The sequence below is a fragment of the Aquarana catesbeiana genome, linkage group LG03, assembly GCF_042186555.1.
Source record: "Aquarana catesbeiana isolate 2022-GZ linkage group LG03, ASM4218655v1, whole genome shotgun sequence".
NCBI classification, from domain to species: domain Eukaryota; kingdom Metazoa; phylum Chordata; class Amphibia; order Anura; family Ranidae; genus Aquarana; species Aquarana catesbeiana.
In genome coordinates, this window is record NC_133326.1 from 624,486,735 (window position 1) to 624,513,710 (window position 26,976).

Sequence of the window (26,976 nt, forward strand, 5' to 3'; positions counted from 1 at the left end):
TTTTCAAAAAAGAGTACCTGTCACTACCTATTGCTATGATAGGGGATATTTACATTCCCTGAGATAACAATAAAAATGATTAAAAAAAAAAATGAAAGGAACAGTTTAAAAATAAGATAAAAAAGCAAAAAAATAATAAAGAAAAAAAAAAAAAAAAAAAAAAAGCACCCCTGTCCCCCCTGCTCTTGCGCTAAGGCGAACGCAAGCGTCGGTCTGGCGTCAAATGTAAACAGCAATTGCACCATGCATGTGAGGTATCACCGCGAAGGTCAGATTGAGGGCAGTAATTTTAGCAGTAGACCTCCTCTGTAAATCTAAAGTGGTAACCTGTAAAGTTCTTTTAAAGGCTTTTAAAAATGTATTTAGTTTGTCGCCACTGCACGTTTGTGCGCAATTTTAAAGCATGTCATGTTTGGTATCCATGTACTCGGCCTAAGATCATCTTTTTTATCTCATCAAACATTTGGGCAATATAGTGTGTTTTAGTGCATTCAAATTTAAAAAAGTGTGTTTTTTCCCCAAAAAATGCGTTTGAAAAATCGCTGCGCAAATACTGTGTGAAAAAAAAAATGAAACACCCACCATTTTAATCTGTAGGGCATTTGCTTTAAAAAAAATATATAATGTGTGGGGGTTCAAAGTAATTTTCTTGCAAAAAAAAATAATTTTTTCATGTAATCAAAAAGTGTCAGAAAGGGCTTTGTCTTCAAGTGGTTAGAAGAGTGGGTGATGTGTGACATAAGCTTCTAAATTTTGTGCATAAAATGCCAGGACAGTTCAAACCCCCCCAAATGACCCCATTTTGAAAAGTAGACACCCCAAGCTATTTGCTGAGAGTCATGTCGAGTCCATGGAATATTTTATATTGTGACACAAGTTGCGGGAAAGAGACAATTTTTTTTTTTTTTTTTTTGCACAAAGTTGTCACTAAATGATATATTGCTCAAACATGCCATGGGAATATGTGAAATTACACCCCAAAATACATTCTGTTGCTTCTCCTGAGTACGGGGATACCACATATGTGAGACTTTTTGGGAGCCTAGCCGCGTACAGGACCCCGAAAACCAAGCACCGCCTTCAGGCTTTCTAAGGGCGTAAATTTTTGATTTCACTCTTCACTGCCTATCACAGTTTCGGAGGCCATGGAATGCCCAGGTGGCAAAAAAAACCCCCAAATGACCCCATTTTGGAAAGTAGACATCCCAAGCTATTTGCTGAGAGGTATAGTGAGAATTTTGCAGACCTCACTTTTTGTCACAAAGTTTTGAAAATTGAAAAAAGAAAAAAAAAAAAAATTTTTCTTGTCTTTCTTTATTTTCAAAAACAAATGAGAGCTGCAAAATACTCACCATGCCTCTCAGCAAATAGCTTGGGGTGTTTACTTTCCAAAATGGGGTCATTTGGGGGGGTTTTGTGCCACCTGGGCATTCCATGGCCTCCGAAACTGTGATAGGCAGTGAAGAGTGAAATCAAAAATTTACACCCTTAGAAATCCTGAAGGCGTTGATTGGTTTTCGGGGCCCCGTACGCAGCTAGGCTCCCAAAAAGTCCCACACATGTGGTATCCCCGTACTCAGGGGAAGTAGCTAAATGTATTTTGGGGTGCAATTCCACATATGCCCATGGCCTGTGTGAGCAATATATCATTTAGTGACAACTTTGTGCAAAAAAAAAAAATTTGTCACTTTCCCGCAACTTGTGTCAAAATATAAAACATTCCATGGACTCAACATGCCTCTAAGCAAATAGCTTGGGGTGTCTACTTTCCAAAATGGGGTCATTTGGGGGGGTTTTATGCCATCTGGGCATTTTATGGCCTTCAAAACTGTGATAGGTAGTGAGGAGTAAAATCAAAAATGTACGCCCTTAGAAATCCTGAAGGCAGTGATTGGTTTTCGGGGCCCCGTACGCGGCTAGGCTCCCAAAAAGTCCCACACATGTGGTATCCCCATACTCAGGAGAAGCAGCTAAATGTATTTTGGGGTGCAATTCCACATATGCCCATGGCCTGTGTGAGCAATATATCATTTAGTGACAACTTTTTGTAATTTTTTTTTTTTTTGTCATTATTCAATCACTTGGGACAAAAAAAAATGAATATATAATGGGCTCAACATGCCTCTCAGCAATTTCCTTGGGGTGTCTACTTTCCAAAATGGGGTCATTTGTGGGGATTTTGTACTGCCCTGCCATTTTAGCACCTCAAGAAACGACATAGCAGTCATAAATTAAAGGCTGTGTAAATTCCAGAAAATGTACCCTAGTTTGTAGGCGCTATAACTTTTGCGCAAACCAATAAATATACACTTATTGACTTTTTTTTTACCAAAGACATGTGGCCGAATACATTTTGGCCTAAATGTATGACTAAAATTGAGTTTATTGGATTTTTTTTAGAACAAAAAGTAGAAAATATCATTTTTTTTCAAAATTTTTGGTCTTTTTCCGTGTATAGCACAAAAAATAAAAACGGCAGAGGTGATCAAATACCATCAAAAGAAAGCTCTATTTGTGGGAAGAAAAGGACGCAAATTTATTTTGGGTACAGCATTGCATGACCGCGCAATTAGCAGTTAAAGCGATGCAGTGCCAAATTGTAAAAAGTGCTCTGGTCAGGAAGGGTGTAAATCCTTCCGGGGCTGAGGTGGTTAAGAGGACCTGTCATGCTTTTTTCTATTACAAGGGATGTTTAACGCCATTCCACGAGCGGGCGCAATTTTGAAGCGTGACATGTTGGATATCAGTTTACTTGGCGTAACATTATATTTCACAATATAAAAAAAAAATTGGGCTTTACTGTGGTCTTATTTTTTTATTCAAAAAAGTGATTTTTTTTACAAAAAAAGTGCGCTTATAAGACCGCTGCGCAAATACGGTGCAAAAAAAAAAAAAGTATTGCAATGACCACCATTTTATTCTCTAGGGTGTTGAAAAAAAACAATATATAATGTTTGGGGGTTCTAAGTAATTTTCTAGCAAAAAAAACTGTTTTAAACGTGTAAACACCTAAAATCCAAAACGAGGCTGGTCCTTAAGTGGCTACCATAATTACACACTGCCTCAGGCCTGTCACTATCATCATACATAGGTGTATATTTATATGTATTTGGCTATGTGGTTAGTCATGAAGACGGCAGCACTGTCTGCTATACACTCAGGGGAATCTCTTCACTACTTTGTCATCTCCCTCGTGCGTCACGCCACATTACAGTATATAGCACAGAGAAGACGGAAACGAGACAACTATTCGTCAAAGTACCCCAAAAACGACACTTTATTCCGCGCATGCGCGTTACTCTCATGCTGTGGGATCCGTGACAAGTTGAAGGCGCGCGCACGTACAGCCAGGACGTAAGGCAGAGCTCGACACACGCTGTAGCCAATAGGGATTGAAGAGGCGTGGCCGGGCCCTGGAACGTAGTTGCAGACATGGGGGTCAAGCTGGAGGTTTTTAGGGTAACTATCGGAAAGCACAAGGGGGAGGGTCAGTGACGTCACTCCTGGTCGTTGTGAGGGGGTTCCAGTTTCTGGGTTGTGACGATGACCTTGGTTAACCTTTCACCTGTCACGTGTGTGCTGTGTATTGCTCAGTGCTATATGATAACACTATATAGTGTATGTTGTATGTATGCCCAGCAGCAGGCCCTTGTTATAATACACATTGACTGTTGCTTGTGCTGAAGGTGTGTGGACATTGGTTTGGGGGTTTCATTGCTGACCCAAGTTTAACCACTTCAGCCCCGGAAGGTTTTACCCCCTTCCTGACCAGAGCACTTTTTACAATTCGGCAGTGCGTCGCTTTAGCTGACAATTGCGCGGCCGTGTGACGTTGCACCCGAATGAAATTTGCGTCCTTTTTTTCCCCCACAAATAGAGCTTTCTTTTGGTGGTATTTGATCACCTCTGCGGTTTTTATTGTTTGCGCTAAAAAAAAAAAAAAGCGCAACAATTTTGAAAAAAAAAAAAAAAAATATATATATATATATATATATATATATATATATATAATTTTTTTTTTTTTTTTTTTTACTTTTTGCTATCATAAATATCCCCCCCCCCCCCAAATTTTTTTAAAAAACAAATTTCTTGAACAGTTTAGACTGATATATATTCTTCAACATATTTTTGCTAAAAAAATCGCAATACATGCGCCCAAACTCACTCAGGTTGAACTGGATGGACTGGTGTCTTTATTCAACCTTACTAACTATGTAAATAAGCATATATTGATTGGTTTGCGCAAAAGTTATAGTGTCTACAAACTATGGGAAAGATTTATGGCATTTTTACTATTATTTTTTTTTTTTTATATATACTAGTAATGGCGGTGAGATCTGCAATTTTTAATGGTATTGCGACGGACGGATCGGACACTTTTGACACATTTTTGGGACCATTGACATTTATACAGCGATCAGTGCTATAAAAATGCACTGATTACTGTGTAAATGACACTGGTAGGGAAGGGGTTAACACTAGGGAGCGATCAAGGGGTTAAATGTGTGTTCCCTCACTGTGTTCTAACTGTATGGGGAGAGGAGACATTTAACTGTTTCTAAATAGTAGGAACAAACGACATGTCTCCTTTAAGGATGAGCTCCGGCGTGTTCGCCTTGCTGCATGTGCAGAGCCCGCCAGGAAGTCGGCACAGCGCTAATCACAGGCAGTGAGACATTTCCCCGATGTGCAGCTGCAGAGATCGGGAAATGCCTCACTGCCTGTGATTAGCGCAGCGCATTGCCAACTTCCTGGCGGGCTCTGCACGTGGAGTGTGCGAACACGCCGGAGCTCATCCTTAGTCTCCTTTCCTCTGACAGCACAGGGATTTTTATACACACACACAAATTCCCATGCTAGCACTCGTGCACGCGACCGCCGGCCACGTGCATCGGGTCCCACGCTGTGTAGTGGGCGCGCGCCCTCTGGCGGCTCTTAAAGGAACCCTGTATATATACGGGGTTTCGCGCAGGGGTGCCATTGTGCCGCAGTCAATGTACGCAAACCGGTTGTTTTTTGTGATACAGCACTGCGTCACTTTGACAATTGCGTGGTCGTGCGACGTTGTACCCAAATAAAATTGATGTCCTTTTTTTCCCCACAACTAGAGCTTTCTTTTGGTGGTATTTGATCACCTCTGTGGTTTTTATTTTTTGCGCTATAAACAAAGACTGACAATTTTGAAAAAAAAAACAAAACAATATTTTTTACTTTCTGCTATAAAACGCATTAAAAAAAATTTAAAAAATCAAGTTTCTTTATCATTTTAGGCCAATATGTATTTTGCTACATGTTTTGGTAACAAATCCCAATAAGTGTATATTGATTGGTTTGCACAAAATTTATAGCATCTTCAAACAATGGGATATTTTTATGGATTTTTTTATTTTTTATACTAGTAATGGCGGCAATCAGTGACTTATATCAGAATTGTGGCAGACAAATCGGACATTAAGTGACACTTTTGACACTTTTTTTTGGGGGACCAGTGACACTAATACAGTGATCAGTGTTAAAAAAAATATGCACCGCCACTGTGCTAATGACATTGGCTGGGAAGGGGTTAATATCAGGGGCGATCAAAGGGTTAAATGTGTGCCTAAAATGTGCTTGGTTACTGTGTGGGATGTGCTTGTACTATAGAAAGGCAGCGATCCAAGCTCCTGCTTTGCATAAACACAGGATCACTACCTTCCTTACTGACAGAAAGGCAGTCTGCCTTGTTTACATAGGCAGATCACTGTTCTGCTTGTGTCCCGAACGATAAATGGGTCCCGGTGGACATCGAATTCGCCAGACTTGCTGGTTGGCCCCCGCTGTGTCGCCGTCGGTGCGCGTGCATGCCCCAGACCCGGAAGTGCAGGATCACATACCAGTACAAGATCCTGCGCAGGAGAGCCGCCTTGCCGCCATATATGTACAGTATAAGGTCGGCCATCGGTTAAAAATTTGGTTTTATTATCACTTTGAAAATCAGTCCATGAGCTCCAGTAATGGCTTTTCTGAAAGGTGATGACATCAGTCTGCTGCAGGCAGGAGGAAGCATTTCCCCAGTCTTCTCTCTCCCAGTAATCAGACGGCAACATTGTCGCTTTGTAGTAAGTCGCAAGATGAGAGGCTGCCGCAGGGGCTGTTCCGTGTCAGACATTCATGAACTGTATTTGTACTGCACCTGGATTTACAGAATGGTGTCATCTCTAAATCGGCAATCTCAGTTCAGGAAGTAGATGGTGACCCTGGATGATGAGATGTCCTTTTGGAGAGAAAAGCAGATTATGGCAATTATCTAAAGCAGTGGTGCATGGTAACCAATCAGCTTCTACCTTTGGCTTGTTCGGTTAAAGTGGAGGGCCTCCCTAAAATAAAAAATAGCATAAAAAATCCTAAAAAAAAAATGTAAAAAAAATTTGAAAAAAAATTTTTTAAACTTACCTGAACCCTTGTTGCTAGGCAGTCTTCCTAATCTGCCTCTTCCTATTCCGTGGTGTGTTCTGCTCCTAGCTGAGCGGCCCCGTTGCCTTCTGGGAATTGTGTGTGTTCCCAATAAACCACGGGGCCATTCACAGAGCGCCGCGCCGCTCGAGCGTGCGCAGTAGGAAACTGGCAGTGAAGCCGCAAGGCTCCACTGCCTGTTTCCCTTAGTTAGGATGGCGGTGCCGGGACCCGAGAGCCGAGGGACGGCACCCAGGACAGGTAAGTCTACTTATTTAAAGTCAGCAGCTACAGTGTTTGTAGCTGCTGACTTAAAAAAAAAAAAAAAATGTCCTGGCCGGAATCCCGCTTTAAATGTAAAAGCTAGAAGCTGATTGGTTGCCATGCACAGCTGTTCTGGTTTTAGTACATTCCCCTCTATGAATGCCTCTTTTAACCACTTGTCCCCTGGAAGATTTACCCCCTTTGTGACCAGGCCATTTTTTGCGATACAGCACTGCGGTACTTTGATAGTTGCGCAGTCGCGCGACACTGTACCCCAATAAAATTAATGTAATATTTTTCCCACAAATAGAGCTTTCTTTTGGTGGTATTTGATCACCACTGCATTTTATTTCTTGCGCTATAAACAAAAAAACAGACAGTTTAAAAAAAAAAAACAATATTTTTTACTTTCTGCTATAAAACATATCCATTTACAAAATGTAAAAAATCTAATTTCTTCATCAATTTAGGCCAATATGTATTCTGCAAAATTTTTTTTGGTAAAAAAATAAATAAAATCCCAATAAGCAAACATTATAGCGCCTACAAACTATGTGATATATTTTTTGAATTTTAAAATTTTCTTTTATAGTAGTAATGGCGGCGATTAACGACTAAATCCATCCCTTCCCTCCTGTCAGAACGGAGCTGTGCCTTGTGTACATAGGCAGATCTGCACTCTGCGTGTTTTACCGATGATTAACGGGTGCCGGCAGACATCCAGTGCCCTGGCACCCAGAAATTGGTTCTGCTGTGAATAATCACAGCAGAAGCAGCCCGCCGGCGAGTGCACGCCACCTGCAGGTGGAAGTGCAGAAGTATGTATATTAACATGCTTCTGCACTGGACGGCTGCCCTGTAGCAGTAAATATGCTATAGGGCAGTCCGGAACTGATTAAGCACTTCACCAGTAGAATTGCCTGTGAAATTTTTAGATTTAATAATGTTAGTTTGATTTTCTAATCATTTATGGGGTCATATCAATATTTGTTTTTGACTGCAGTGACAAGAAAATTTGAAGGAGCAGGATGGAAAATTTTTCTTGAAAAATTTTTAACTGTATGGTTTTGTTCAGGAGATTACATTTACTGATAAATTCAAATGTTAACAATAGAGGGAGAGGGAGGGTGGAAGGGGAGAGGGAAGGTAATTTGGGAGGGGGGATAAATATTATTTTTTTTATTTTTGTGGAAAATATGTGTATGTTCTAGAGAGTGGGTTGAGAGTATAGATCCTTGTTTTGGGCTATATCATATCAATAGTGGTGTTTTTTTTGTTGTTTTTTTTTTTGCTTCTGTGAAAGGAAGAGGACTAGGGATAATCTAATTTAGGATGGGTTTTTTTTTTCTTTCTTTCTTTTTTTTTTTTGTTCTGTTTTGTTTTGTTATTATTTATTAGAAAATTACTTGAGGTGTTTATAGATATTAAAATGTGTTCTATGTGTATGCTGATACTGTTTATATGTTATTGTATTTAAACCTTCCCCTTGTTTGGGGATAATTATTATTGCACCTCAATTTAATAAAGATATAAAAAAACAAAACAAAAAAAAAAAACAAATTCAAATGTTAATAACCATCCAAATTTGAACATTTCTCTAGTCATCGAATGTACTGAGAATTTTCAATAATATACGCTAAACATTCTTCCTTTTGTAGTCTTGACTTTCTCATATGTTACCTCCTAGATGATGCTCTATCTCTCATTCCCAGTGACAATGTTTTGGATCTCAAATCAACCGGAATATTTTGAAGAATATATTGTGAAGCGAAAGGTATGCATTATACAGATTGTTTTCTATACATTTTAACCAGTTCTGTTATCCTGAGTGGGCGTCATATGACGTCCAGCAGGATAATATGCCCACGAGCGTGGACGATCACGAGTGTGGCGTGTCAATCTGACACCCCGCATCTCCGATTGTGATAAGAAGCCTCTGTTAGAGGCTTCTTACCATGTGATCAGCTGTGACTGGTCATGACGTGAACCAGGAAGTGCTGGTAAACGGCATTCCTCGGTTCGCGCTGACAGGGAGAGCCGATCGGTGGCTCTCCCTGTCGGGGGGGGGGGGGTCTGTGCTGATAATCAGCACATTGATTATCAGCACAGCCCCCTCGTATGTACAAATCGCCTGCCAACCAGTGCCCAGCAATGTAAAAACAATACATTCTGCCAGTGCCCCCCACAGTGCCAATCACTGTCCCCCACAATGCCAATCACTGTCCAGCAGTAACAACTTTAAGTACGTATCAGTACCTCATCCTCAGTGCTGCCTGTCAGTGCCCATCACAGCCGCCTGTCAGTGCCCATCACAGCCGCCTGTCAGTGCCGCCTATTGGTGCTCATCAGTGCTGCCTATCAGTGCCAATCAATTCTACATATCGATGTCTCCTCATCAGTGCCACTTTATCAGTGCCACCTCATCAGTGATAGAGAAAACAAAATTTTATGACAGAAACTAAAAAAAAAAAACTCTTTTTTTTTTTTCAAAAAATTTGTTTTTTTTTAGTTTGTTTAGCAAAAAATAAAAACCGCAGAGGTGATCAAATACCACCAAAACAAAGCTCTATTTGTGGGAAGAAAATGATAAAAATTTTGTTTGAGTACAGTGTTGTATGACCGTGCAATTGTCATTCAAAGTGTGACAGCGCTGAAAGCTGAAAATTGTCCTGGGTAGGAAGGGGCGCAAGTGCCTGGTATTGAAGTGGTTAAGGTCAAGATAAAAAAAAAAAAAAAGGGGAGGGGGTTGGCCTGAATAACTAGGAAACTATGAGTGTTGAAGAGGGGATTTAGCTCGCTTTGAGGAGATACCCTCTTACTTCCTGTAGTATCTACTCTAAAGGGAACCGAATAGGACACCGGTTGCAAAGAAAGACCTGGCAAGACTTTTAACCTGTCCACACTCCCACCAATAGAAAACAAAAAGGTTTTGGCATTAGATGTATTTATAATAATAACTATACACATATCCTTCTAGTTATTGGTACTGGAAATGACTAGAAAAGTTGACTATTCTAGAGTCCATTCCTTAGCACAGCCCCCTCCCTCCTTGCACGTCATAGCCCTCTCTTCTTCTGGAAATGTCTATTTACTCTAGGCAGACCCAGCTCCTCTATCCCTCACCTCCCTACATAACCTTTTATGTAGCTGGCAGAGGAGGAGGGAAGAGTAATACTATAGAGCATGGGTGCTCAACCTGTGGCCCTCAAGCTGTTGCTCAACTACCCTTCATGTCTCTGCCTTTGGGAGTCAGCCTTGCAATGCCTTATTGGATTTGTAGTTCTGTAACAGCTGGAGGGCCACAGGTTGAGCACCCATGCTATAGAACGTCGATTGACCGCTCTGAGTCTGCGTGGGACTGCTGACATCACATCAAACATGGTGGCACCCAGCAGTAGTCTCAGGGCTTTTGGATGTCTACACAAGGGAAGCTTTTACAGGTAAATGACATGCTTAAAATATGTTAAAGAAGAATTCCAGGTATAGATATTTTATACATAGTCACATTAGTCCAGCTTGAACCGGTGTAAATATGTATATTCCACACCTGGCCAATGTCCCTGGAAGCTGTAAATCACTGAAGTAAACACCGCTACCCCGGTGATCTCTGCTTGCTTCCAGGTCCTGTGCTTAGCAGCTGGACCTGGAAGGAGGTCGACCCCTCAGCACAGGCACTATTCAGAGAATGCTTTGCATTTTCTGAATAAATGCAGAACGCTATCTGATTGGATGTCTCCACCTTGTCCACACTCACATGCTGAGAAGTGCACTGATATTTTTAAGAGAAATTCAGACAAAGGGTGAATCTTTCAGGGTACTGCTTGAGCACAATTATCATTTCTAGGCTTTCTCTATACCAGAGGTGTCCAACTTGATTCCATTGCAGGCCACATCAGCAATATGCTTGCCCTCAAAGTGCCAGTTGTATCTGTAAGACTATATAAATGTATCTATTCTTTATAATATAAACTAATTACCTCCTGAATTTGATTATTACTGCCTTTAGTAATAACTTAAGGCTTAAGCTGTAAAGGGCAGGTGCAGACTGACACGGAGCCCACACGCATTCCTGTAGCAGATGATTTAAGTCTTTATTTAAAACTTTATTGGCGACTGCTCAGACAGAACATGGTGTCTGTGAATGTTGTTCTGCCTGAGCAATCTCCAATAAAGTTTCTTGTGGATGATACCAGCGGTTTGCAGCCCTCCTTTTCAACTGGCATAGAATTGTATTATTCCCATAATAATTATAAGCAGATGTCCAGAGCAAGCCCCCCCTTCCCTTTACATTCTATTTTTACTGATAAGCTTTGTTAGTCTGAAGACAGGAACATGAAATCAAAACTATTTGCAGCCAACCAGCTAATGCAGATTATCATAGAGAAAGAAGCAGGACATTTTGTAATCTGTTAAATTATCTCCCATTAAACAGTGGGGCACAAGGCCAACCATACTACTCCACCTGGAGGACACACAACCACACCCTGACACTTCCTACATAACTATATAGAGCACGTAGGTTGGTTTCACCCAGCTGGATATTCTGCTAAATAAGCAATAGCCTTTTATAATCCTGAACTGTTGCACAAAAGACCTTTGGAGGATCCTTTGTGCAGTAGTTGGGGAATTATCTTCTCAAAAGCCCCATACACACTATTAGATTTTCTGCAGATTTTTGTCTTCAGATTTACCAAAACCATATAATATGAGGTCAAACATTAAGAGTTTCAATTTGTATGCAATCAGGCAGGACCTTGCACTACATGGTTTTGGTAAATCTGAAGACGAAAATCTGCAGAAAATCTAACAGTGTGCATGGGGTCTTAATCATATAGTAGAGGAGACAGGCTGAGTATTCATAGATCCTGAGTTCTAGCTTTGTAAGTTCAGGTAATTAGACACTGGCAAGGTTTTGAGGACACCTCCTGGCTGCTTCCCTTATAACTGTACCCCACTCCGTGAGCCCTTCTTTTTTTGCTGGTGTCTTAGGGTCATGGACCTCTTCTCCCTTGCTAAGTTTACCTAGTTTATTATTTTATCTTCAGATTCAATCAGTTCTTGGTGTAACCTCAGTAAAACCTTGGGAGTCATACCCAGACCCCACCCTGTGGAAAATAACTGTAAAGTTGCTTTGGGCACTGGTTCCTACATGGGTGCTCACTTTGTGCAACCCTTGTAGTTTATAGAAAAATGATCTCTTCCCAGAGTAGGGGAGAAAAAAACAGAAAAGCTCCAAATGACTGTGAGTGCGGACTGCTTAATAAGATAAATAAACTTATTAATTCAAATTTCATCTAAAAACATGGTGCTACAAGCCACCATTGGGGAAACCGATGGAAAAATTGCTGCTTAGCAATGCAGGGTATTGCACGCTAGCTGTGTCATTGACACACATAAACCATAGACATATCCAAAAAAAAATATAACAATTCATCCGGACGCCAATTCAGTTGACACAGGGGGACACCTCCATGGCAAAAGGCTGTATGGGAATCTAGCACAGTCTGTCTAGGAGGTGTACCCAAGTGTCAACCCCTTGGAGGCTTGAGCTGGAGGGGAGGAGGGAGAGGGGAGGTTGATGGTATATCTAAATCAGCAGGGGCTGGAAGAATGTCTCAGGTTTAGATAGTATATCCCAGTGTATAGAAGAACAGAAGGTTCTTATCCGTCTAATTACTGAGTTCCTGATAAGCCCATGTGCTGAGTTGTCATTATTGCTGAGGATTTTTGGTATATGCTGAATAGTGTTCAATAAATTTGAGAGCACTATATCAAAGCCACTAAAGCCAAATTCCTCAAAAAAGGTCTTGATAATTGTAGGTCTCCTATTCTGTAACTATGATGAAGGGTCATGGGTGGATGGCATACAGGGATGGATGGAAGTGCGGCGGATCTATCATTGATAGATCAAGGAGAAAAGAGATATTGAGGGTAATGGGATTTCATGTAGAAACCAGTCTGCGATGATTCACAATAGGATTACAAGATCAAGATACCAGCGGGTTGATGTAGTACTTTACCCTTCCATGGATACTATGTTTTATCACCTTGGTGCATGCTTGGCATCTGGTGTTTCCCAGGGGTATTGATCCTTTCTACAAAACAAGTAGTCCTATCCCAGTAGAGTGGGGTGGATGCCGCCGTTTGCTGCAACTTCCTCTCACCAATCCCAATATATCCACATGAAGGTTAGCTTGGCCAACGACCAAGGAGACATGTATGGTCCCAAGGAGACATGGATGGTCCCTCTCTGATTTGGAGGAATCCCCTCGTGTGCTTGCCAAAACTACAGGGGATGGGGCTGTGGCGTCAGGGTGATGATGACGGCAACGTGTTTCGCTGTGCAGTAGTGTAGCTTCGTCTGGACACACTTGTAGTTTACCTCAGGGTGCAATACAGATCCAGGGCTGTAGTCTATCCCTTTGGAATCCAGACTCTGAAGACCCCTTCGGGGGTATGACCACCTCCCAATACAGGCAGTGATGAGAGATTTTTCCTGCCACTACAAGCAGTGGTGGGGGATTTCCCCTCAATATACAAAAGACTGAATGAATTCTACTGATCTACACACCAAAACTGTGTAACTGGCAGCCTCTCTATTATAACTAGTCCTAATACACGGGACAAATGTTTTATGAAAATAAAGCTTGTAAATGCTGTTTTAGAGTGATCTTCAGGCCGTTCATGTGACTCCCGGCTGGTCTCCTACTCCAATCCAGGGCTACTGCAGGAGGGGCCGAGATCTCCCTCTGACGCCAGCCGGGGAGGTCACATGGCCACTCTGTTCCTCCTGCAGTAGCCCTGGATTGGAGTAGAAGACTGGGTGGGAGTCACGTGAAGATTGCTCTACAACTGTATTTACAAGCTTCGTTTTCATAAAACATTTACCCCGTGTGTTAGGATTAGTTATAAAAGAGGGGCTGCCAGTGACCATTGCTAATCTTTTATTTATACTAATCGCGGCAGGAGGGGGGTGCGGAGACAAAGACAGGTGCAGAGGTGACGGAGGGACGTAAACTGACCACTGTAGTCAGGGCTCAGCAGCCCTGATTATTGTTGTCAGCTCACAGAGGGGGACACCGGAAGTGGCAGGACCAGCCAGGTTTTTTTCAGTTTAGAGAGGGGGCACGTTAGACAACACAAGCACTGTGCTGTTAAACCTGCTATAAGGGACCAGGATTTTCCTTTTTTTTAAATTAATTAATTGATTTAATTTATTTATTTGTTTTTTTAGGGTTGCAAACACTTTAATAAAGCATATACAGTTGTGCTCATAAGTTTACATACCCTGGCAGAATTTATGATTTCTTCGCCATTTTTCAGAGAATATGAATAATAACACAAAAACTTTTCTTTCTCTCATGTTTAGTGTTTGGCTGAAGCCATTTATTATCAATCAATGGTGTTTACTCTTTTTAAATCATAATGACAACAGCAACTACCCGAATGACCCTGATCAAAGGTTTACATACCCTGGTGATTTTGGCCTGATGACATGCACACAAGTTGACACAAAGGAGTTTGAATGGATATTAAAGGTACCCATCCTCACCTGTGATCTGTTTGCTTGTAATTGGTGTGTGTGTATAAAAGGTCAATGAGTTTGCGGACTCCTGACAGACCCTTGAATCTTTCATCCAGTGCTGCACTGACGTTTCTGGATTCTGAGTCATGAGGAAAGCAAAAGAATTCTCAAATGATCTGCAAGAAAAGGTAGTTGAACTGTATAAAACAGGAAGGGGATATAAAAAGATATCCAAGGAATTGAGAATGCCAATCAGCATTGTTCAAACTCTAATGAAGAAGTGGAAAATGAGGGGTTCTGTTGAAACCAAACCACGGTCAGGTAGACCAACTAAAATTTCAGCCACAACTGCCAGGAAAATTGTTTGGGATGCAAAGAAAAACCCACAAATACCTTCAGGTGAAATACAGGACTCTCTGAAAACATGTGGTGTGGCTGTTTCAAGATCCACAATGAGGCACTTTAAGAAAGATGGGCTGCATGGTCGCCAGAAGAAAGCCATTACTACGCAAATGCCACAAAGTATTTTGCTTACAATACGCCAAACGGCACATAGACAAGCCTCAAACCTTCTGGCACAAAGTCATTTGAAGTGATGAGACCAAAATTGAGGTTTTTGGCCACAACCATAAACGCTTCATTTAGAGAGGAGTCAACAAGGCCTATGATGAAAGGTACACCGTTCCTACTGTGAAACACAGAGATGGATCGCTGATGTTTTGGGCATGTGTGAGCTACAAAGGGCCAGGAAATTTGGTCACAATTCATGGCAAGATGAATGCAGTACGTTATCAAAAAATACTGGAGGAACATTTGCATTCATCAGCCAGGAAGCTGCGCATGGGACGTACTTGGACATTCTAACATGACAATGATCCAAAACACAAGGCCAAGTCGACCTGTCATTGGTTACAGCTGAATAAAGTGAAGGTTCTGGAGTGGCCATCTCAGTCTCCTGACTTCAATATCATTGAGCCACTCTGGGGAGATCTCAAACGTGCAGTTCATGCAAGACAGCCCAAGAATTTACAGGAACTGGAGGCTTTTTGCCAAGAGGAATGGGCAGCTTTACCATCTGAGAAGATAAAGAGCCTCATCCACAAATACCACAAAAGACTTCAGGCTGTCATTGGTGTTAAAGGGGGCAATACACTGTATTAAGAACTGGGATATGTAAACTTTTGATCAGGGTCATTTGGGTAGTTTCTGTTGTGATTATGATTTAAAAAGAGTAAACACAGTTGATTGATAATAAATGGCTTCAGCCAAACACTAACCATGAGTGAAAGAAAAGTTTTTGTGTTATTCATATTCTCTGAAAAATGGCCAAGAAATCATAAATTCTGCCAGGGTATGTAAACTTATGAGCACAACTGTATAGTTTTGGTGTGTGCATCAGTAGCCTCTTTTAAACTTTTCATGTATTGGGAATGTTTGGTGTTGGAATTGACAAATATGTAAATGTATTTAAGATTGACTGGGATAAAATATGTCAGTGGCTTGTTTTATTTTTGGAATTAATATTTTTATTGATGTTCCTGCCTTTATTTACCATTGACGACATTCCTGATTCTTGCGTTGGCATCAGAGGCAAAGGAAGTGAGAATAAATCTCCTCAATGGGGTCACAGACAGAAATAGAAACCTGACAAAAACAAGAAGGGTCCATTTACACTGTTGCCTTGCAGTGATGCATGTTGCATACATCAGCGCATTGTGGCGCCATTCGTTTTTAATGCACATGCATTGCAGCACACTACCATGTGTTGTGAGGCACTGTGTTGAAAAAAATGCTGTCTAACCTTCTTTGATGTTTTTGGTACATTAATTTGAATGCAGTACATTAATTAATGCATGCAGTACACGTGTTACACCCCTTTCACACTGAGGCACTTAAAAAAACTGCCCATAAACCGCCGGGGATTTTGCAGTGCTTTTGAGGCACTAGCGGTGCGCTTTTTTTTAAGGTCACGTGACAACGTGACCTTTAGAGTGTTTGTGAACTCAAATATGTAAGGCCTCATTCACACAAGGCGGACTCCACTTCCACGGAGCCCGCCTCGGTCCACCGGCTCAGCGGGAGATCTCTCCGTTGATATCCGCTGAGCCGGCGGATGACAGGTCCCTCTCTGCTCACTGAGCGGGGAGGGGCTTGTCAGGCGCCGCTGCTGCCTATGGAGGGATCGGATGACAACGGACAGCATGTCCGTTTTCATCAGATCTCATCCGATCCGCCAGCGACGGATCCGGATGTAGGGCCATCCGTTTGCTTTTAGCTGATCGGACGGGGTCGGATGTCAGCGGACATGTCTCCGCTGACATCCGACGCTCCATAGGCTAACATGGAGCGCCCGTTCAGGTCCGCCGTCAAAACTGACAGGCGGACCTGAACGGTCCGATCGTGTGAATGGGGCCTAAAGCACTGCCGGCCCCTCTATTATAGTTGGGCATAGCACACTGTATAAGTATTTTATAAAAACAAGGCTTGTAAATACAGATTTAGAGCAATTTTCAGGCTGGTCACGTGACTTGCGGCCACTGTACAGCTCCGATACATGGCTACTGCGGGAGGGGCCAAGATCTCCCTCTGACGTCAGCCGGGCAGGTCAGTAGCCCTGGAAACCGGCCTGAGAGTCACGTGACCGGCCTGAAGATCACACTAAATCGTTATTTACAAGCCTCGTTTTTATAAAAAGACTTATACAGTGTGCTATGCCTAACTATAATAGAGGCGCTGGCAGTGACCATATATAAAATTTTATTTGCACTAATAGTGGCGGGGATGTAGGGGCAGAGACAGATATAGAACACAGAGCTGACAGGCAGGGGTGAGGGGGAGAGGAGAGGAGAGCAGGGCTGCGGATGACAAAGGGACATACTCTGACCACAGTGGTCAGGGCTCAGCAGCCCTGATTTTCGTGGTCAGCTCACAGAGGGGGAAGCAGGATCAGCCAGGGGGCAGATTTCACAGCACAAGCACTGCAAAGCACAAGCAAATGCCTCAGTGTTAAAGGGGTCTTAATGCAACGCACCAGATTGCCAACGTGTGGCTGGGTCTGTAGTCTTCCCCACTCTGTCTGAAACTTAAACATAAAATTGGTTTAGGATACCTGTCCAACCTCATTTCCAAAATGTAGGCTTTTCATTTAGAGGACAAACAGAATAGAGGCACGGGGCTGCAGCCAAAAGCAATGCTGGAGGTGGGAAAGTGACATAGGAGGATGCAGACCTGCAGGTTCAAAATAGCAATCTTACTCTGTAATACAAGTAAAGGATACGAGTGGCTGAATTTCATTACTAATATTTTGGCATATAAAAACATTCACGTACAATACATGCATTTATACTGTGTATCTATGTTTGCCAATATTTTGTACAGTAGCTAATAATATTAACTCGACATATATTTTTCTTATGTTTTAGAGGGAGATTTATCCCCCAGAAAAGGATGACGTGGTAAGTAAATCACTGCTGTCAATGTGTATACAAACCATACAGTGGTATGAACCAGAAGCTAACATACATTATTTATTGAACGCATTATATGTGGTTGCCTCTTCACACATCTATTTAAGACTAGTCTTCTGTTTGCTGCACATGTGAAGATAGTTAGACCCACTATTTGTATATCACTTTGTGAAGTGGCAGCTAATTATTCTGGAAGATCACATCTCACCATGAGCCCCAGTATAAACTGATACGGTGCGGCAATTCCTGTGCTTTTCCCGCACCGCATCGCAATGCCACTCCTGTTCATGTGAACTGTTGCAGGTGTCAATGTTATCTCAATGACACCCCAAAAACGGTTTGCAAAACGCAGTGCAATTGGCAAAATCGGATCGCATAGAACACCCATGTGATCCAGTTCCAGTGCGGCAAAAAAAAAAAAAAAAGGTGCATGCACCTTTTTTGTGTGATTTGAGCCATACAAAAGGAATCAGCTCCAATCGCACTTCATAGAATCACATGTAATCTGAACAGGAATGCCATGTGCACCGTGCCAGTATGAACCTAGTCTAATAGTGCATTTGATGCAGTCAGTTTACAGAAAATCACAAACCTATTTGCACATCTCTGTTCCTATGCTAGAAATTTCTGTTGGACCAACAGTGGGCCTGACGCAAAAGTACACAAACTAGCCACTTTATTAGGTACACCTGATCAATAGTTTGGTAACACAAATTGCTAATCACCTGGTAGCAACTCAATGCATTTAGGCATCTAGATGTGGTGAAGACAACTTGCTGAAGTTCAAACCGAGCATCAGAATGAGGAAGAAAGGGGATTTAAGTAACTTTGAACGTGGCATGGTTGTTGGTGGCAGATTGGCTGGTCTGAGTATTTAAAAAACTGTTGATCTACTGGGATTTTCACACACAACCATCTGTAGGGTTTACAGAGAATGGTCCAAAAAAAGAGAAATTATCCAGTGAGCGGCAGTTGTGTGGAACAAAAACCCCTTGTTGATGTCATAGGAGAATGGACAGACTTGTTCGAGATGATAGAAAGGCAACAGTAACTCAAATAACCACCACTGAACGCACAACGCATGGAACCTTGAAGCAGATGGGCTACAGCAGCAGAAGACCACATCGGGTGCCACTCCTGTCTGCTAAGAACAGGAAACTGAGGCTACAATTCACACAGGCTCATCAAAATTGGACAATAGAAGATTGGAAAAACATTGTCTGGTCTGACAAGTCAGAATTTGGTGTAAACAACATTAAAGCATTGATCCATCCTGCCTTGTATCAACAGTTCAGGCGGGTGTAATGGTGTGGGGGGATATTTTCACTTTGGGCCCCTTAGTACCAATTAAGCACCATTTAAACGCCACGGCCTACCTGAGTATTGTTGCTGACCATGTCCATCCCTTTATGACTACAGTGTCCCCATCTTCTGATGGCTCCTTCCAGCAGGATAATGCACCATGTCACAAAGCTCAAATCATCTCACCACTGGTTTCCTGAACATGACAATGAGATCACTGTACTCCAATGGCCTCCACAATCACCAGATCTCATCCAATAGAGCACCTTTGGGATATGGTGAAACGGGAGATTCGCATTATGGATGTGCAGCCGACAAATCTGCAGCAACTGTGTGATGTTGTTAATATGGACCAAAATCTCTGAGGAATTTTTTTCCAACATCTTGTTGAATCTATGCCACGAAGAATTAAGGCAGTTCTGAAGGCAAAAGAAGGTCCAACCCGGTACTAGCAAGGTGTACCTAATAAAGTGGCCGGTGAGTGTATAAATCAAATAATCACCACACAATCACTGTGATTATAATTGTTAAAAAATTGAAAAAAAAAAACCAAATGGCTTACATCAAATAATAAAAGGAGATAAAATTGTTAAATTGTTGCCACTAGCATTGTTGACATTCTCACACCCATATACATAAAAAAGGCATCACAAGCCTACTGAAAACCATACTCTAAAAAATGACTTTGCAAATGTAAACCATAAAAAACAAAATGTATTGCAATGTAATAGTGACACCCTCTTTCTTAATGGGCTCAATAACCCATAGAAACTCTTATATCTGGTGTATACAACACTGCGATTGACAAACAGTGATGTGATTGTAATTTGCAATTATTTGTAGTATTGTTTATGTTTGATGTTTTATTAGAGGGGATTACATCACTATTCGTCAATTGCAGTATTTATCCCCCCCAAAAAATTACTAGTAGATTCCTCCATCAACATTTTAGCGCATTGATGGGCGAATCTTCCTCTGGAGCTATTGTATTTTGACAGCTGTGCCATGCTGTCAAAATACCCAGACAACTACTTATTTATTTTTAACAATAAACATGTTATGCAATGGTTTTGCACAGAGCAGTCCCCATCCTCCTCTTCTGGGTTCCCCCTCCTGCGCTCCTGGCTCCTCTTGTTCGGTGAGTACCCCCATAAGAAGCTGTTTCAATTGGGAGCACTTGTGCTGGCTCAACCCCAAGCCATGCTGCCTGCATCTATCGACACTGACAACACAGAACGGCTCACATGCAGATGCGAACGTATATGTTATTCCCGCCCACATATGAAAACAGTGTTCAAACCACACGTGAGGTATCGCCGCGAACGTTACAGCGAGACAAATAATTCTAGCCCTAGACCTCCTCTGTAACTCAAAACATGTAACCAGTAAAAAAATTTTAAGTGTCGCCTATGGGGATTTTTAAGTACGGAAGTTTGGTGCCATTCCATGAACGTGTGCAATTTTGAAGCATGACATGTTGGGTATCTACTTACTCGACATAACTTCATCTTTCACATTATGCAAAAAAATTGGGTTAACTTTACTGTTTCCTTTTAAAGCATGAAACAGTTTTTTTTTTTTTTTTTTTTCCCAAAAAAATTTGAAAAATTGCTGCGCAAATACTGTGCAAGATAAAAAGTTGCAATGACCACCATTTTATTCTCTAGGGTCTCTGCTAAAAAAAATATATATAATGTTTGGGGGTTCTATGTAATTTTCTAGCAAAAAACTGATTTTTACATGTAGGAGAGAAATGTCAGAATTGGCCTGGTTGGCAAGTGGTTAAAGTGGAACTAAACTGTATTTGAGCAACACAAACCAAAAATGCGCTTTAAACCTTTCATGACTAAGCCTATTTTTGAAATTTGGTGTTTACAAGTTAAAATCCATATTTTTTGCTAGAAAATTACTTAGAACCCCCAAACATTATATATATATATATATATATATATATATATATATATATATATATATATATATATATATATATATATATATATATATATATATATATATATATATATTTTTTTTTTTTAGCAGAGAATCTAGAGAATAAAATGGAGATTGTTGCAATATTTTATATCACACGGTATTTGTGCAGCGCAAATTTTTGGAAAAGGGACACTTCCACGAATTTTAAAAAATCCAAACAGTAAAGTTACCCCAATTTTTTTGTATAATGTGAAAGATGATGTTACGCCGAGTAAATAGATACCAAACATGTCATGCTTTATAATTGCACGCACTCGTGGAATGGCGACAAACTATGGTAGCTATGAATTTCCATAGGCGACGCTTTAAATTTTTTTTACGTTTACCAGGTTTGAGTTACAGAGGAGGTCTAGGGCTAGAATTATTGCTCTCGCTCTGACGATCGCGGCGATATCTCACATATGTGATTTGAACACCGTTTACATATGCGTGCGCGACTTCCGTATGCGTTTTCTTCGCTGCGCGAGCTCGTGGGGACGGGGGCGCTTTAAAAAAATTTTTTTTTTTATTTATTTTTATACTTAAAAATTGTGTTTAAAAAAAAAATGTTTTTTTTTTAACTTTTATTGCTGTCACAAGGAATGTAAACATCCCTTGTGACAGTAATAGGTGGTGACAGGTACTCTTTATGGAGGGATCGGGGGTCTTTTAGTCCCTCCTCTGCACTTCAAAGTATTCAGATCGCCGAAAACGGCGATTCTGAATACTGTGTATTTTTTAAAATTCGGCGCCATTGGCAGCCGAGTAAACGGGAAGTGATGTCATGACGTCGCTTCCGTGTTTACATTGAGAAGGCTGGAACGAAGCCGCCCACAGCTTCGTTCCAGCCCGCCCTCAGCTGCCGGAGGCAGCCGATTGGACACCGGGCCTCCCGATCGCACGGGAGGCCCGGTAAGAGCGGCGGGAGGGGGGGGGATGTCCCCTCCCGCTCCTCCGGTATAACAGCCAAGCGGCTTTTAGCCGCATCGGTTGTTATACGGATAGCCGATCGCCCACTCGAAACAATGGTACCGGGATGATGCCTGCAGCTGCGGGCATCATCCCGGTATAACCCCCGAAACCCGAGTACGCAGATGTGCGTACTGTCGGCGGGAATGGGTTAATTCATTTTTAATATTCAAAGCAAACTCACCCATCCATCTATGTCTCCATGCTTAATTTTGTTGGGAAGTCACTTAGAAACATTTCCCAGCATTCCTGGCCATGGCCATCATAAATAAGGGTAGATGTTTTGTAGCATTTCCATCTGCCCTTAGCTCAGGCATGCTGGCAGGAGGGTGTGCTTCGCTGAGAAAGCGCCTCCACCTTCCTTTTTCCAGATGAAAGAAAAAAAATGTCCATGAAGACTCCCAGGATGTAAGATATAATTTTGGCCTAGGCCAGGACGCAATTAACTACTTAACCTGCCACCGCAGTTGTACTGCGGCAGGTTGGCTCTCCTGCACGAATCGCCGTTGTTGTACATCGGGCGCATACACGGCGAACTGTGGGTGTGCGTGTGCCCATTTGCGCCCGTTTGCTAGCGAGGGAGCCAATCGGCGAGTCTGCCGGCCACCCGCGATCGCTCCACAGAGAGGCAGAACGGGGATCTGCCAGTGTAAACAAACAGATACCCGTTCTGTCAGGGGAGTAGAGTGAGATTGTCTGTTCCTAGTGATTAGGAAAAGCAATCTCTCTCTACTCCTTGTTAGTCCCCTTCCCCCCACAGTTAGAAAGGGAACATTTAACCCGTTGATCGCCCTTGGTGCTAACCCCTTCCCTGCCAGTGCCATTTATACAGTAATCAGTGCATTTTTATAGCACTGATCGCTGTATAAATGTTAATGGTCCCAAAAAAGTGTCCGATCTGTCCGCCTCAATGTCGCAGTCCCGCTAAAAATCGCAGATCACCGCCATTACTAGTATATAAAATAATAATAAAAATGCCATAAATCTATCCCCTATTTTGTAGACGCGATAACTTTTGCGCAAACCAATCAATGTACGCTAATTGTGATATTTTTTTTTTTTTTTACCAAAAATATGTAGAATACATATTGGCCTAAACTGAGGAAGAAATTTATTTTTTTTTACATATTTATTAAAGAGAAAAATAAAAAATATTGTTTTTTTTTTTTTCAAAATTGTCACTATTGATCAAATACCACCAAAAGAAATCTCTATTTGTGGGGAAAAAAATGACGTCAATTTTGTTTGGGGTACAATGTCGCACGACCACGCAATTGTCTGTTAAAGCGACGCAGTGCTGTATTGCAAAAAATGGCCTGGTCATTAAGGGGCCAAATCTTCTGGTCCTTAAGTGGTTAAAAGAAAAAAAAAAAGTTTAAAGCAAGTGAATATCATATACATTCCTTTCTGTTTACTAATGCTAACATGCTAAGGATTAAAAAATAATGTTGAATCGGAGAGTTTAGTTCCGCTTTAGGTGTCGATTCTCCTTCACCTTTTAGAGATTTCCTTGCAATTCCTGTTGTGTCTCCAGGACATGAAGTTAAGGGAAATTTCATCAACAAGACACAGCAAGATGGCAACAACAAAAAAAAGACACTATAAAATGTTTTGGCTATGTGCTTTAATAACTGCTGAAATAAGATATCATCTGTATAGGCAGCCCATTGTTTTCAGTGGGTCTGCTAGCTCCCACTGGTGGCTAAACTACAAATCTACAAATTCAATACACTTTGATAACAAAAGTACATACATGTAAAGATCCAAAAGTCAGATAAATATTACTTAAAAATAAACCTTTGCTTTGTCCATTTAGAGAAGAGCAACAGATTACCTGTATGCTGACCCCCCACAGCTGTTTATTCTTACTATTTCCTTTTGCTTTTCATGATCTGTTTACTCAGAGAAGCGAAGTGGCATATCCAATTCTTCAAGGTATGGGACAGTATGTCATGCATTGCCATTCCTCCAGGTGACAGCAATGGTGCTTGATAATTGGCTGCTCAGACATCCAGCATTGTCACATGGAAACAGGGAAAGAGTCCTCAGCCCTGTGTAAGCTCCAAGTCACTGGAGCTTACACGGTTCCCTTTCCTTGCTCCTGTAGGCTACATGGAAGGGCAGGGAGCAAAGAGAAGACTTTCAATGTGGGAAGCAGCAGTAAAGTGCAACCACTTCAAATCAGGAAGCAGAAACCTAAATATATAATGTGGCAAATATGGTTGCCCAGTGGACAAATAATATAACAAATTATAAATCAAGTAAAAAAAAGAAAAAAAAAGTACAAAAAATATACATTGTTTAGATCACCAGTCCCCTGCCACTCAGAAGTTAACCCTTCCACTGACTGGGGGGTGGGGTTGGTGGTTATTTGTGTGGTGGTTGCAGACTGTCACGGGGACAGGGGGATGCAGCTTGTCACCTTGGGTGGGGAGGGGGGGGTTAAGGTGGGTTTGCAGCTTGTCAACTGGGAGGAGGAGGGGGGGGGTGCAGTCTGTCACCCCAGGTAGGTGGTGTGGTGCAGCATGGGTCTCACCAGTGCTATTAGATCCTGTCCTTGGCCCGACTCTCCCCCTCCTCTTCTCCTCCTTCGTGACCACAGAGAGTGAAGGGGCGTAGTGCTGCTAAGAGAATGGGAGCGGGCGCCCTCTGGTGGTCAAAGGGTGGCAATGCAGGTTGTGCCGGCTTGCTCTGCCTGCCACCAACCACTTCCTGGGTGGACCAGGTCCCAGCAGGCCACGGACCGGCACCAGATTGCAGCCTGGGGCTTGGGGATCCCCGGTAGAAACACTGCTCCCTTTTACTTGTATATTTAAAGAAAAATTGCTGTTTCTGCTGGCCATACTTATATGGCATCACAGTGGTGGGCTTAATGTTGTGCTGCCACATGCATGTATTCTGCTCTGTGCTGGGAAGCACACTCACTTGTTGCTCCCAGCGACCTCACCATCATCCACAGTTCCTGATCCCTGTTTCTAATCGGGAGTCTCCGGTGTACAGAACCCCTTTAAGGGCCAGTGGGAGCCCATTGTAAGTGGTTAATTTGAGGTATATAGATATTAATTTTAAGTTCTTGCTTTGGAACAATATCATGCTTTTCCAATATAGAGAAGCACAGTAAAAAGACTGGTCACACCAGTAATGCCCACCCCTTTTGTCTTGCAGAAGCAGCAGTTACAGGAGGCAAAAGAAGCCGCAAGACAGCGAAGAGAGAAGCTGTACTCGCAGGACTAGAAGACGTCCAGCAGAAGGCGCTGCTCCTTCACACCTCTCCTAATATTGCACTCTTCCCCAGTGTGTTTTGTACACTATGTAAGATTGAATGTGGTTTCATGTATGATACCAAAGTGATCTATTCAGTAAAGATGTTTTTTTTTTGTAAATATGGCTCGAGTCTCACAGAATTTCATCGGTTAGTTTTCTGCATCCCTTGTGGTTCGGTTATAGTAATTTTTGATGTGTTTGAAGAAGAACCAGTGGGAGCATTTAAAAAATGAAAGCGTCCATAACACAAAAACAACAATGTAATATATTGCAAGTTAGTTTTTTTTTTTTTTTATATTTTCACCTGGTAAACCTGGCAGTTAGGATCCTTTCACACTGAGGCGCTTTGTAGGCGGTATAGTGCTAAAAATAAGGCCTGCAAATTGCCCCGAAAGGGCCGCTCAATGCACTCCAGTGTGAAAGCCTCGAGGGCTTTCACACTGGAGCGGTGCACTTGCAGGGCGGTCAAAAAAGTCCTGCAAGCCGCATCTTTGTAGTGCTGTAGGAGCTCCTAAAGTGCCCCTTCCCATTGAAAACAATGGTGCAGTGCTGCAAACCCGCTTTGCGGGCGGTTTTAACCGTTAAAACCGTGCCGCTAAAATAACGGTAAAGCGGCGCTATATTTGGCGCCGCTGTACCGCCAGCGCCCGCACGCCTCAGTGTGAAAGTAGCCTAAAACACTTCCTGACTTGGGGTGTGAATACTCACTCTACTGTATTTTTGGAGGAGCATTGGTGTCGCCCAGGAACAAGACGACAGAACACCCCACTCCCTCCTTTTCTCCATAGGGGAGCTGTTTTGTAGTTTACAAAGACAGCTGGTGGGAATAATGCCAACTGAGAAGAGTCGGCACAGAAAGTTTTCGGCTCAAAAAATTTCTACCAGGACCAACAGGTATTTTTTGCACGTATTGAACGTGTATAACAAAAACACTTTCAATAGGATGTTTAACAGGCTGGAAGGGAGCAAATAAGATACATTTATTTTTGAGGTGTCCATGTATGTTAATGCTGAAATTAGAGGTGATGTACATTTTCCAAAGCTATGCTACTTACACATATTCTCTGGTACAGAACACGTTTTGTTAATAAATCAAATTTTTGCCCACCATGGATGCTGGTGAACTGAAAAGGACTGTTCAGTGTGGATGCTGCTGTCTGTTATTATTCTAGCTGAATGCAAGAAGCATTTCAGTAGTGCAGACTATTTGTCTAAATACATTTCTCATACAGGTGCCAGGGACCATGTGCCTGGGCAAGAGCTGCCCATGCCACTTTTCTATGTGTGTACAAATGCCCAATAATACTCAGTAGAATTGGTTGTAAATAAAGGCACAAGATTTTTTACCTTCATGCATTCTATGTGCAGCACCCCCCCCCCCCCCCCCAATACTTACCTGAGCCCCCTCTTGATTCAGCAATGTCCAGGAGAGCCTTGCCTCTCCAGGGATTCACACTCCTGATTGGCTTTTGGCAGCATCAGGCACCATTTGCTCCCGCTGCTGTCAATCACAGCCAGTGAGCCAATCAGGAGATGGAGGGGGCGGGGCCGAGCCAAAGCTTCATGTGTGAATGGACACACAGATCAGTTGCCCTCATAGCAAGCAGCTTGCTGTGTGGGCACCCGGCAGGAGGGTGGGGCCAGGAGCGTTAGTATGGGACCCGAGAAGAGGATCCGGGCTGCTTTGTGCAAAACCATTACACAGAGCAGGTAAGTATAACATGTTTTTGTTTTGTTACTTAAATAAAAAACAAGACTTTAATATCGCTTAAAGCTTATCTA

General features: G+C 42.1%; 1 protein-coding gene across 1 annotated transcript; it reads left to right on the forward strand.

Annotated features, from left to right (window-relative positions):
• Nucleotides 1-3,300: 3,300 nt before the first annotated feature.
• On the forward strand, nucleotides 3,301-25,313 carry PET100 (PET100 cytochrome c oxidase chaperone). Its single transcript, XM_073622372.1, has 4 exons — nucleotides 3,301-3,459; nucleotides 8,384-8,470; nucleotides 17,644-17,676; nucleotides 25,096-25,313. The coding sequence occupies exons 1-4, from the start codon at nucleotides 3,433-3,435 to the stop codon at nucleotides 25,162-25,164; spliced, it is 216 nt and encodes a 71-aa protein (XP_073478473.1). The 5' UTR covers nucleotides 3,301-3,432; the 3' UTR covers nucleotides 25,165-25,313.
• The last annotated feature ends 1,663 nt before the right edge of the window (nucleotides 25,314-26,976 follow it).

Coding starts and splice junctions, on each gene's coding strand:
- PET100 (XM_073622372.1), top strand. CDS start 3,433: ATGGGGGTCAAGCTGGAGGTTTTTAGG. Junction 8,471..17,643: donor AATATATTGTGAAGCGAAAG/GTATGCATTATA, acceptor CTTATGTTTTAG/AGGGAGATTTATCCCCCAGA. Junction 17,677..25,095: donor CCCCAGAAAAGGATGACGTG/GTAAGTAAATCA, acceptor TTTGTCTTGCAG/AAGCAGCAGTTACAGGAGGC.